At 57.2% G+C, this 13,340-nt stretch overlaps 1 protein-coding gene across 1 annotated transcript in view; it reads left to right on the forward strand.

Moving 5' to 3' along the window:
* The window catches only part of LOC144602923 (H-2 class II histocompatibility antigen, E-U alpha chain-like), a 41,144-nt gene that overhangs the window by 5,138 nt on the left and 22,666 nt on the right, over window positions 1-13,340 (forward strand). Inside the window, exons 2-3 of the mRNA XM_078416045.1 lie at window positions 5,409-5,504; window positions 5,607-5,934. Of these exons, the coding sequence (XP_078272171.1) occupies window positions 5,409-5,504; window positions 5,607-5,934 (424 nt within the window). The remainder of the gene's footprint in view (window positions 1-5,408; window positions 5,505-5,606; window positions 5,935-13,340) is intronic.

The following is a 13,340-nucleotide window of genomic DNA, read 5'->3' on the forward strand; positions in this document are numbered from 1 at the left end:
ACTCCCTCCCCACTCCCTCACCACTTCACCCCCCCCTCTCTGCCCCTTCACTCCACTCCACCACACCTCCTACCCTTCCCTCTCCCTGTCTCATTCCCCTCCCAACCTCCCAAGCCCCCCTCCCCTCTCCCAACCCTCCTCTCCCCTCTCCCCTCTCCCATCCCCTCCTCTACCCTCCCCTTTCACCCCATCCTTCCCCCTCTTCTCCCATTCCCCTCCACCACCACCCCCCACCCCCAACCCTCCTTCCATTCGCACCTTCGCCTCATCTTCCCCTCCCCCATTCTTCCTCCTCCTACTCTCGCCTCCCCTCCCTCCTCCCCTCTTATCCCCTTCCCTCCTTTCCCCCATCCATCCTTCCCCCTCGCTCCCTCCCCTCTCCTCCCCACTCTTCCCACTCTCCTTCCTCCCTCCCTCCTGCTCCTCCCCCCCTCCCCACCTCCCCCTCCTCTCCCCCCTCACTCCCCTCCCCTCCCACCTCCTCCACCCCCCCATCCCCTCCTCCTCCCCCCCTCATCCCTCCTCCCCCCCCACCTCCTCCTCCCCCCCCTCCCCCTCCCCCCCAACCCCCTCCTCCCCCCCCCACCCCCCTCCTCCCCCCCCCCTTCCCCCCACCACCCCCCCCCACCCCCTCCCCCTTCCCCCCCACCAACCCCCCTCCCACCCCTCCCCCTCCCCCCTTCCCCCCCCACCCCCTCTCCCCCCCTCCCCCCCTCCCCCAACCCCCCTCCCCCCCTCCCCCCCTCCCCCCCCCCATCCCCCTCCACCCCCCCCCTCTCCCCCCCTCCCCCCCCTCCCCCCTCACCCCTCCCCCCCAACCCCTCCCCACCCCTCCCCTCACCACCCCCTCCCCCCTTCCCCCCTCCCCCCACCCCCACCCCACCCCCAACCACCACCCCCCCACCTCCCCCCCCCCCCCAGACCTCCCCCCACCCTCACCCCCCCCATCCCTCCTCCCCCCCCCTCCGACCTCCCCCACCCCTCCCCCACCACCTCCCCCCACACCACCCCATCCCACCCCCCCCCCAACCCCCCTCCACCCCACCTCCCCCACCCTCCTCCCTCCCCCCCCCAACCCCCCTAACCCCCCCCCCCCCATCCTCCTCCCCCCCCCATCCTCCCCCCCACCCCCAACCTCCCCCCCCCACCCCACCCCCAACCCCCCATCCCCCACCTCCCCCCCCCCATCCCCCTCACCCCCCCAACACTCCTCCCCCCCCCATCCCCTCCTCCCCCACCCCCACCCCATCCCCCCACCCAACCCCACCCCCCCAACCACCTCCCCCCCCAACCCTCCTCCACCCCCCAACCCCACCCCCCCATCCCCTCCCCCCCCATCACCCCTCACCCCCCATCCCCACCCCCCACCCCCCATCCCCCTCCCTCCCCCCCCCATCCTCCTCCCCTCCCCCCCATCCCCCCTCCTCCTCCCCCCCCATCCTCCTCCTCCCCCCCCCCATCCACCCCCCCCACCTCCTCCCCCCCACCACCTCCCCCCATCCTCCCCCCCCACACCCCCCCCAACCTCCCCCCCACCTCCCCCCCATCCTCCCCCCCACCCCCATCCTCCACCCCACCCCCCATCCACCTCACCCCCCACCTCCCCCCCCCCTTCCCCCCCTCCCCCCCACCCCCAACCCCCTCCCCCCCCCCACCCCCCCTTCTCCCCCCCCTCCCCCATCTCCCCCCCACCCCCTCCCCCACCCCTCCCCCCCCCACCCCCCCCTCCCCCCTCTCCCCCCCACTCCCCCCCCCAACCACCCCCCCTTCCCCCCCCCTACCCCCTTCCCCCCCACCCCCTTCCCCCCCCCTCCCCTCCCCCTTCCCCCCCTCCCCCTTCCCCCCCACCCCCTCCCCCCTTCCCCCCTCCCCTTCCCCCCTCCCCCTTCCCCCCTCACCCCCTCCCCCCCCTTCCCCCTCCCCCTTCCCCCCCCTTCCCCCTCCCCCCTTCCCCCCCTTCCCCCAACCCCCCCCTTCCCCCCTCCCCCATCCCCCTCCCCCTTCCCCCCCCTTCCCCCCTCCCCCATCCCCCCCCTTCCCCCCTTCCCCCCCCCCTTCCCCCCCCTCCCCCATCCCCCTCCCCCCTCCCCCCTCCCCCACCCCCCTCCCCACCCCCCTTCCCCCCCTTCCCCCCCTCCCCCTTCCCACCCCCCACCCCAACCCCTCCCCCCATCCCTCCCCCCCCCATCCCCCCCCCTCCCCCCCCATCCCCCCCCCTTCCCCCCCCATCCCCTCCCCCCCCCCACCCCTCCCACCCCACCCCCCCTCCCCCCCCCTCCCCTCCCCCCCCATCCTCCCCCCCCCCCCCATCCCCCCACCCCCCCCAACCTCCCTCCCCCCACCCACCACCCCCCCCCCCTCCTCCCCCCCCCTCCTCCCCCACCCCCCCATCCTCCTCCCCCCCTCCACCCTCCACCCCCCCACCCCACCTCCTCCCCCCACTCCTCCTCCCCCCCCCACCTCCCTCCACCCCCCCACCCCCTCCCCCCCACCACCCCCCCCACCCACCACCCCCCCATCCTCCCCCCCCCCCCACCCCACACCCCCCCCCCCTCACCCCCCCACCCCCTTCTCCCCCCCCCCCCCTTCTCCCCCACCCCCACCCCCCCCCTTCATCCCCCCACCCCCTTCTCCCCCCCCCCACACCCCCCCCCCCAACCCCCTCCCCAACCCCCCCCCCCCCCTCAACCCCCCACCCCCTTCCCCTACCCCCCCCAACCCCTTCCCCCCCACCCCCAACCCCCCACCCCCCTTCCCCCCCCTCCCCCATCCCCCCCCCTCCCCCACCCCCTACCCCCCTCCCCACCCCAACCCCCTTCCCCCCCTTCCCCCACCCCCCCCATCCCCCCCCCTTCCCCACCCCTTCCCCCCCTCCCCCCCTCCCCCCATCCCCCAACCCCCCCAACCCCCCCCATCCCCTCCCCCCCCCCCAACCCCCCCCTTCCCCACCCCTCCCCACCCCCCCTCCCCACCCCCACCCCCCCTCCCCCCCCATCCCCCCCTCCCCCCCTCCCCCCACCCCCTCCCCCCCACCCCCCCTTCCCCCCCCATCCCCCCACCCCCCCTTCCCCCCACCCCCCCCTCCACCCCCCCCCTCCCCCCCCACCCCCCCCTTCCCCCCCCCCTCCTCCCCCCCCCACCCCCCCCCCCTCCTCCCCCCCCCTCCATCCTCCTCCCCCCCCCCTCCCCCCCCATCCACCTCCCACCCCCACCTCCTCCCCCCCATCCCTCCCCCCCGCCTCCTCCCCCCCATCCTCCTCCCCCCCATCCTCCTCCTCCCCCCCCCCATCCTCCTCCTCCCCCCCCCCCCACATCCTCCTCCCCCCCATCCTCCTCCTCCCCCCCCCCATCCCCTCCTCCCCCCCGCCATCCTCCTCCCCCCCATCCTCCTCCCCCCCATCCTCCTCCCCCCATCCTCCTCCTCCCCCATCATCCTCCTCCCCCCCATCCTCCTCCTCCCCCCCATCCTCCTCCTTCCCCCCATCCTCCTCCCCCCCTTCTCCCCCCCCACTCCCCCCCTTTCCCCCCTTCTCCCCCCCTCTCCCCTTCTCCCCCCCACCCCCTTCTTCCCCCCCTCCCCCTTCTCCCCCCCACCCCCTTCTTCCCCCCCTCCCCCTTCTCCCCCCCCACCCCCTTCTTCCCCCCCTCCCCCTTCTCCCCCCCTCCCCCTTCTCCCCCCTCCCCCTCCCCTTACCCCCTCCCCCCTTCCCCCCTACCCCTTCCCCCCTTCCCCCTTCCCCCCTTCCCCTTCCCCCTTCCCCCCCCTTCCCCCTTCCCCCCCTTCCCCTCCCCCTTCCCCCCCTTCCCCCTTCCCCCCCTCTCCCCTCCCCCCTTCCCCCTTTCTTCCCCTTCTTTCCCCCACCCCCCTTCCCCACCCCTCTCCCCCCCTTTCCCCCCTCCCCTTCCCTCCCCCCTCCCCTTCCCCCTCCCCCTCCCCCCCCCTCCTCTTCCCCTCCCCCTTCCCCCATTCCCCCTCACCCCTTTCCCCCTTCCCCTCCCACCCCCCCTCCCACCCCCTTCCCCCTCCCCCCTCCCCCCTTCCCTTTCCCCCCTCCTTCCCCCCCCCTCCTTCCCCCCCCCTCCTTCCCCCCCCTCCTCCCCCCCCCTCCTTCCCCCCCCTCCTCCCCCCCCTCCTTCCCCCCCCTCCTTCCCCCCCCCCTCCTTCCCCCCCCCTCCTTCCCCTCCCCTCCTTCCCCCCCTCCTTCCCCCCCCTCCTCCCCCCCTCCCCCCCTCCTTCCCCTTCCCCCCCTCTTCCCCATCCTCCTCCCCCCCTTTCTCCCGTTTCCCCTCCCTCTTCCCCATCCTCCTCCCCCCAACCTCCTCCCCCCATCCTCCTCCCCCCATCCTCCTCCCCCCAATCCTCCTCCCCTCCCCCATCTCCCCTCCCTCCCCCATCTCCCCTCCCTCCCCCATCTCCCCTCCCTCCCCCATCCCCCTCCCCCATCATCCTCCCCCCCCCATCCTCCTCCCCCCCCCCCCCCATCCTCCTCCCCCACCCACTACTATGGCTCTTCCTGACTTCGGTCTTCCCGGTTGAGTTTCCTTGCCTGAGTTAGATCTGCCAACACGTCCACCGCTCGGACTGGAAGCGTCTTCTGCCCCAACAGCTCCTAAGAGGGTATACCTATTTGCAATAGGCACAGCCACTGGGGTCTCCTGTAGTCCACGTTCGCTCCCCCCTGAAACGGTCTCCCACATTCGCTCGACCTGGACCCTTGGCGTGACAGCCTCACAGTAGATCCTGTCCAGGAAACTCTCGCATTCCCGGATGGCCCTGAGGTCATCCATCTGCTTTTCCAACTCCACCACACATCCATTCAGGAGCTGCACCTGGACACAGTTCTTGCAGGTGTAGCTCCCAGAAGCTCCAGCGGTGTCCATACCTATCCACCCTGCAGGAAACACACCGCACCAACTTATCGGCCATCACGTTATTGTTTAAAAACAAGTGTAGCCTCCTCGCCAAAGACTCGCACTGCCCTAGACAGGGCCACACCCCTTGTGCAGGCCTTGTTTATATCAGTCACTAAATTAACTAATTGGCCAATTTACCAAACTTCTCATTTAATTGATCAGCCAATCCACGTACTTCTATCCTGCCTTCCTCTGATGAGCTTGGAGGTTTGCTCTTTACTGATTGCCTGCGAGTGTCCCTTTGGCGCTCTTTTTAAACGGACTTTAACCTGCAATTAACACTTACTTTCTCTCAGCCAATGGTCGTCTTTGCTCCTGCTCTCCCGACCTTTACTGACTGCCTGCCAGCGTCCCTGGTGCTCTTTTCATAGAGGGATAGAGGGTTATTGTATTGGTTGACGTGGGTTTACAATGTATATCACAACCAAACTTCGTGCCCCAGCCCACACCACCAGGTCCAGGTGACCCATTCACATCCCGTCTGCTGTTCCCAGGGTTTACTGATGGAACTCGCTGCGGTGAAGACCAGGGGCCTGGTGCTGGGACCAACACAAAGGGACCAACCATTTCTCAGCTTGCACTACTGGTTGGCAATGTGCGGTTGCATTCCTGCTCTGCCTGTTGGTTGTGAACTAGTCCTGGTTGCTCCTGCCTGCATTTCCCACCCACACTGATTGCATTCTGGTTTTCAGTGTCCTGTCACCTTGGTTAACCTGTTCTCACCCTGTCTGCCCACAGTTCCCCCTCAGGCTGCCATGTACGCTGAGGATCCCGTGGAGTGGGGTCAGCCCAACACCTTGATCTGTCTGGCTGATGGATTCTATCCTGCGCGCATCAACATGAAGTGGAAACGGAACGATGAGCCCGTGACCGAGGGAATCAACACCACAGAGTACTACCTGAAGAATGATTATTCCTTCCAGAGGTTCACCTACCTGACCTTCACCCCCAGCCCGGGAGACATGTACTCCTGCCACGTGGAGCACGAGGGTCTGGAGAGGCCCACCACTGTGTTCTGGGGTCAGTACGGGCCAGGTTAACGGGGCTGATCTCTGCGCAGGGCTGGGACTGGCTGGTGGCAGGTCCCACATTCACCTGGTCCAGTAGCAAGGCCTCAGCTTTCTGTTCCTGCTACTACGTGGAGTGCCGGGTACCACCGTGTACTGTGGGTCATGACCACGCAGTGTGTGTGTCCTGCTCCTGGAGTGAGTGTGTCTGGTGCTGAGTCTAACCAGTCTAGACGCTGACAAAATGTCATTGTCCATGAGTGCCGGGTACCACCGTGTACTGTGGGTCTAGACCACACAGTGTGTGTGTCCTGCTCCTGGAGTGAGTGTGTCTGGTGCTGAGTCTAACCAGGGTGGGCGATTGTAAAACCTCTCCAGAGGTTTACAAAGGCCTCTGTAATTGTCAAAGGCAGGATCCTTTACCTCCCAACCTGTCCACTCCCCAGGTACTTTCCCCTGCAACTGCAGGAGATGTAACACCTGCCCTTATACCTCCTTCACCTCCATCCAGGGCCTCCATCAGTCCTTCCTGGTGAGACAGAGGTTCACGTGAACCTTCTCTAACCTAATCTACTGCATTAGGTGTCCCTGATGTGGCCTCCTGTACATCGGCAAGACCAAGTGTCGACTCGGTAAACACGTTTGGTCCGCCAAGATCTGCTAGATCTCCAGTCGCTAACTATTTTAACTCTCCTTCCCATTCCCACAGTGAACGTTCTGTCCTGGGTTTTGTCAATTGCAAGAGTGAGTCCAGCGCTATGAACATTGAATACGCCAATGTCAAGTCATAGCCCCCTCTGCCACCTCTCCTTCCACTGTCCCATCCTGGCACCCCAGAGCACACATTTCTCCCATTCTCCAGTCCCCTTACCCATCACCCCTCCTCTGTACACTCATCTATCCTCACGTCATATTTCTGTTTTATTTGCCCTCTTTCCATTCCCCCATCCTCTTCTACTATAGAATTCACTCTGATTTTAAATATCACTGCTCCGCTCTTCTTATCCGACACCCTTTTATCTTTTTATTCACAAAATGCTGGAGTAACTCAGCGGGTCAGGCAGCATCTCGGGAGAGAAGGAATGGGTAACGTTTCGGGTCCAGACCCTTCTTCAGACCCTTTTATCTTTTCTGCCCGTTTTGTTACCTTCTGTTGTCCTATGAAGTTTCCCAATCCTCTGGCTTCCTGCTACTCTTTGCTGTGTTATACATCTTTTCTTTTAGTTTTATTCCATCCCTAACTTCCCTTGTCAGCCACGGTTGCCTCCTACTCCCCTTAGAAGCTTTCTTCCCTTTTGGAATGAAATGATCCTGCATCTTCTGGATTATGCCCAGAAATTCCTGCCATTGCTGTTCCACTGTCACTCCTGCTAGGATCCTTTTCCAGTCAACCTTGGCCAGCTCCTCTTTCATGCCTTCATAGTCCCCTTTGTTCAAATGCAACACTGACACTTCCGATTTAACCTTCTCCCTCTCAAATTGCAGTTTAAAACTAATCATATTATGATCACTACCTCCAAGCGGTTCCTTTACCTCGAGTTCTATCAAATCTGGTTCATCGGACAACACTAAATCCAGAATTGCCTTTTCTCTGGTAGGCTCCAGTATAAGCTGCTCTAAGATCCCATCTCGGAGGCACTCTACAAACTCTCTTTCTTGGGGTTCAGAACCAACCTGATTTTCCCAGTCTACCTGCATATTGAAATCCCCCATCACCACAGTGACATCACCTTTCTTACATGCCAGTTTTAACTCCTGCTGTAACTTACACCCTACATTCGGGCTACTATTTGGGGGTCTGTAGATCACATCAAGTAGTGTCTTCTTACCTTTACAATTCCTCAACTCACCCCACAGCGACTCTACCTCGTCAGTCCCTATGTCACCCCTCGCAAGGGACTGAATTTCATCCCTCACCAGCAGAGCTACCCACCTCCTCTGCCCACCTGCCTGTCCTTTCTATAGGACGTATAACCCTGAATATTAAGTTCCCAGGCCTGATCCTCCTGCAGCCACGTCTCTGTAATCCCCATAATGTCATATCTACCAACCCCTAACTGAGCCTCAAGCTCATCCACTTTACTTCTTATACTTTGCGCATTCATATATAGTACTTTTAATTCCTTACTCATCTCACCCTTCTCATCGATCCCTATTACACTTGGCCATACTCTCCTCTCCCTTTGTGAGCTTTCTTTCCCGTTTATTCTGGGGCCATTCACTATCCTTTTACTCTCTTTCCCTTTAACTCCATCCTTGATTATCCCATTTGACACCCCCCCCCCCTCCCCACCCTATTTAATTTAAACCCACCCGTGTAGCAATGGCACACCTGCCTGCCAGAATGCTGGTCCCCACCTGTTAAGGTGCAATCCGTCCCTTTTGTACAAGTCCCCTGTACCCCAAAACAGATCCTAGTGATTTAAGAATCTAAATCGCTGCCCCCTGCACCAGTTCCTCAGCCACACATTCAGGTCCTGTATCTCCCTGTTCCTGCTCTCACCAGCACGAGGAGCTGGAAGCAAACCGGAGATAACCACCCCAGGTCCTGCTTTTCAGCATTTTTCCAAGCTCTCTAAAGTCACGCTGCAGAATATCCATCCCCTTCTTTCCAACATCGTTTGTGCCGACATGCACTACCACTTCTGGCTGTTCACCTTCGCCCTTGAGAATTTTCTGCACTCTGTCCGTGACATCCTGGATCCTGGCACCAGGGAGGCAGCACACCATCCTTGAATCCCTGTTGCCGCAGAAACCTCTCACAATGGAGTCTACTACTACCACGGTGTTGCCTGACGTCGGCCTCTTTGGTTTTGGCTCAACAGCACGTTTTGCTTCACAGGCCAGTCTGCCGCTCAGTGTGGTAACGTCTTCTTCACCAACAGCTTCCAAGTGGGTGAACCTGTTCTCAAGAAAGGCTGGAGGGAAAAAGCTGGGAAATATAGGCCGTTGAGCTTAATATCTGTCAATGGAAAGTTACTAGAGAGTATTCTGAGGGTTAGGATTTACAGGCATTAAGATGGGAAAGGGCTGATTCGGGACAGTCAGCATGGTTTTGTACATGGGTGGTTTTGTCTCACAAATCTGATTAATTTGAAGACGTGATAAAAAGGTCGATGAGGGCAGAGCTGTAGATGTTGTGTACATGGACTCCAGTAAGGCATTCCGCATGGTAAGCTGCTCTGGAAGGTTAGATCACATGGGATCCATGGATAGCAGAATGGATAGCAAATTGGCTCCATGGAAGGAAGCAGAGGGTGATGGTGGAAGGTGGCTTATTGAACTGGAGGCCTGTGACTAGTGGTGTGATCAGGGTTCGGTGCTGGGCCCGTTACTGTTTGTCATCTACATTGATGATTTGGAAGGGAACGTACAGGGCAAGATTAGCAGGTTTGCTGATAATACAAAAGTGGGTGGTTTTGCAGATAGTGAAGATGGTTGTGAACGATTGCAGCAGGATCTGGATCGATTGGCCAGGTGGGCGGAGGAATGGTTTATGGAATTTAATACAGAGAAATGTGAGGTGTTGCATTTTGGGACATCTAACAAGGGCAGGACCTACACAGTGAATGGTAGGCCTCTGGGTAGTGTTGTAGAGCAGAGGGATCCAGGAGTACAGGTGAATGGTTCCTTGAAGGTGGAGTCGCAGGTATATAAGGTGGTCAGAAATGCTTTTGGCACATTGGCCTTTATCAGTCAGAGTATTGAGTATAGAAGTTGGGAGGTTATGTTGCAGTTTTATAAAACGTTAGTGAAACCGCATTTAGAACATTGTGTTCAGTTCTGGGCACCATGTTTTAGGAAAGACATTGTCAAGCTTGAAAGGGTTCAGAGAAGATTTACGAGGATGTTGCCAGGTCTAGAGGGTGTGAGCTATCGGGAGAGGTTGAGCAGGCTAAGTCTCTATTCCTTGGAGCGCAGGAGGATGAGGGGTGATCTTCTAGAGGTATACACAATCATGAATGGAATAGATCGGGTAGATGCAAGGACTCTCTTGCCCAGAGTAGGGGAATCAAGGACCAGAGAACATAGGTTCAAGGTGAAGGGGAAAAGATTTAATAGGAATTTGAGTGGTCACTTTTTCACACAAAGGGTGACAGGTGTACAGAATAAGCTGTCAGAGGAAACAATTGAGGCTGGGACTATCCCAACATTTAAGAAACAGTTGGACAGGTACATGGATAGGACAGGTTTGGAGGGATGTGGACCAAACGCATGCAGATGGGAATAGTGTAGCTAGGTCATGTTGGCCAGTGTGGGCTAGTTGGGCCGAAGGGCCTGTTTCCAGACTGTACCACTCTGTGACTCTAAATGCTGCTATCATATCTCCCTGCACCACCACCTTGGCAATGTGCTCCAGACATCCACCACTTCTGTATAAAAATAAACTTGCCCTACATCCATTGTCTCCAACTCGTTTTCACCTAGCCCACAGCTAACAATGGACTGCTTCCTTTATCATTGTTTTTTTGCATATCTTTCAAACATTTGTTCTAAATCTCTCGTCTCCCTTTCCTTGAGATGTCTTTAGGAAATGGGGATTCCATCACAGATCTCCATCCTAGACATGTATCCGTTCATAACTCCACAGCTTTTCTCTTGCTCATCTGCCCCTCATTGGCAACAGGGACAGAGTCATCGTCACCTATTCCACAGCCAACAATGGCCTCTTGTGTGCCCAACATTTCTTTGATTATCGTTGTTTTTGCATAAGTTCCATTTGTTTCTCCTGCACCGTTTATATCTCTCATTCTCCTTTCCCCTGACTCAGTCTGAAGAAAGGTCTCGACTCGAAAGGACGCCTATTCCTTTTCTCCAGAGATGCCACCCTACTGGCTGAGTTAGTGTGTCTGTCTTCGGCCAATAGAAATCAAATGTGAAACGCTTCCTTGGTGAGCAGGGAGCTGGGTGACCTCCCAGATGTGATGAGCAGAACATTTGTGATTTTGGACAAACAGGAATGTGGCTGAGATCTGCTACAGTCAGCTGGAATGATCCTGGGAGAGGAAGTTGATGGTTCATGTGACCTAGGCCTCCACAGAGAGTTGGGGCAGAAGGTCTCCTGACAAAATGTGACAGGATGTTCCAGGTCTCTGATGTTCAGCTGTGGGCCAGTACAACAGGGGAACAATGGAGACAGTTAGTTTCATTAAGTGCAGATTATTTATTTATTTATATTCTTACTTTTCTCATTGTATTTGAGAACATTCAGCCCATTAGGTCTATGCCATCTCTTTGAGAAATCCCATCATAAATCCATAAGTGCTGGGAACAGAATTAGGCCATTGGGCCCATCAAGTCTACTCCACCATTCAATCATGGCTGATCTATCTTTCTTTTTCAACCCCATTTTCCTGCCTTCTCCCCATAACCCGTGACACCCATACTAATCAAGAATCTATCAATCTCCGCCTTAAACATATCCATTGACCTGGCCTCCGCAGCCTTCTGCGGCAATGAATTCCACACATTCACCACTAAAGAAATTCCTCCGCATCTCCTTTCTAAAGGGACGTCCTTTTATTCTGAGGCAATGGCTTCTTGTCCTAGACTCTCCCACTAGTGGAAACATCCTCTCCACATCCACTCTATCCAAGCCTTTCACTATTCGGTAAGTTTCAATGAGGTCCCCCCTCGCCCTTGTAAACTCCAGCGAGTACAGGCCCAGTGCCGACAAACGCTCAACATATGTTAACTCGATCATTTCTGCGATCATATAACCATATAACAATTACAGCACGGAAACAGGCCAGTTTGGCCCTTCTAGTCCATGCCGAACACTTTCTCCGACCTAGTCTCATCTACCTGCTCTCAGACCATAACCCTCCAATCCCCTCCCATCCATATACCTATCTAATTTACTCTTAAATAATAAAATCGAGCCTGCCTCCACCACTTCCACCGGAAGCTCATTCCATACAGCCACCACCCTCTGAGTAAAAAAGTTACCCCTCATGTTACCCCTAAACTTTTGTCCCTTAATTCTGAAGTTATGTCCCCTTGTTTGAATCTTCCCCACTCTCAAAGGGAAAAACTCTGTCCGTCCCTCTTACAATTTAAAAAACCTCTATCAAGTCCCCCCTTAACCTTCTGCGCTCCAAAGAATAAAGACCCAACCTGTTCAACCTCTCTCTGTAGCTTAAGTGCTGAAACCCAGGCAACATTCTAGTAAATTCCCTCTGTACCCTCTCCATTTTGTCGACATCCTTCCTATAATTTGGCGACCAGAACTGCACACCATATTCCAGATTCGGCCTCACCAATGCCTTGTACAATTTTAACATTACATCCCAACTTCTATATTCGATGCTCTGATTTATAAAGGCAAGCATACCAAACGCCTTCTTCACCACCCTATCCACATGAGATTCCACCTTCAGGGAACAATGCACAGTTATTCCCAGATCCCTCTGTTCCACTGCATTCCTCAATTCCCTACCATTTACCCTTTACGTCCTATTTTGATTTGTCCTACCAAAATGCAGCACCTCACACTTATCAGCATTAAACTCCATCTGCCATCTTTCAGCCCACCCTTCCAAAAGGCCCAAGTCTCTCTGTAGAATTTGAAAATCTACTTCATTATTAACTACACCACCTATCTTAGTATCATCTGCATACTTACTAATCCAATTTGCCACACCATCATCCAGATCATTAATGTAAATGACAAACAACAGCGGACCCAACACAGATCCTTGGGGTACTCCACTAGACACTGGCCTCCAACCTGACATACAGTTGTCAACCATTACCCTCTGGTATCTCCCATTCAGCCATTGTTGAATCCATCTTGCAACCTCACTATTAATACCCAACGATTTAACCTTCTTAATCAACCTTCCATGTGGAACTTTGTCAAATGCCTTACTGGCATTGTCCATATAGACAACATCCACAGCCTTGCCATCATCATTGTCGTAAATTTCCTTTGGACCCTCTCCAAAGCCAGCACATCTTTCCTCAGATATGGGGGCCAAATTTGCTCACAATACTCCAATTGTGGTCTGACCAGTACCTTATAAAGCCTCAGAATTGCATCCTTTTTAAAAATATTCCACTCCTCTCAAAATAAATGCTAACAATGTATTTTACCTTCCTTTCTACCTGTTCAGTTCAGTGTAGTTTATTGTCACGTTTACCGAGGTACAGTGAAAAGCTTTTGTAGTTTTGTTGATTCAACTTGCAGAGTACATTTTTGGAAATCCTACACCAGCACTCCCAAGTCCCTTTACACCACTAATTTCTGAATTGAAAATAGTCTATGCCTTTAATCCTACGACCAAAATGCATGACTCCACACTTTGCTCCACTATATTCCATCTGCCACTTCTCTGCCCACTCTCCCAACCTGTCCAAATCCTTCTGCAGAGTCCCTGCTTTCTCTACACTACCTGCCCATCTACCTATCTTTGTATC

The sequence above is a fragment of the Rhinoraja longicauda genome, chromosome 19, assembly GCF_053455715.1.
Source record: "Rhinoraja longicauda isolate Sanriku21f chromosome 19, sRhiLon1.1, whole genome shotgun sequence".
NCBI classification, from domain to species: Eukaryota; Metazoa; Chordata; class Chondrichthyes; order Rajiformes; family Arhynchobatidae; genus Rhinoraja; species Rhinoraja longicauda.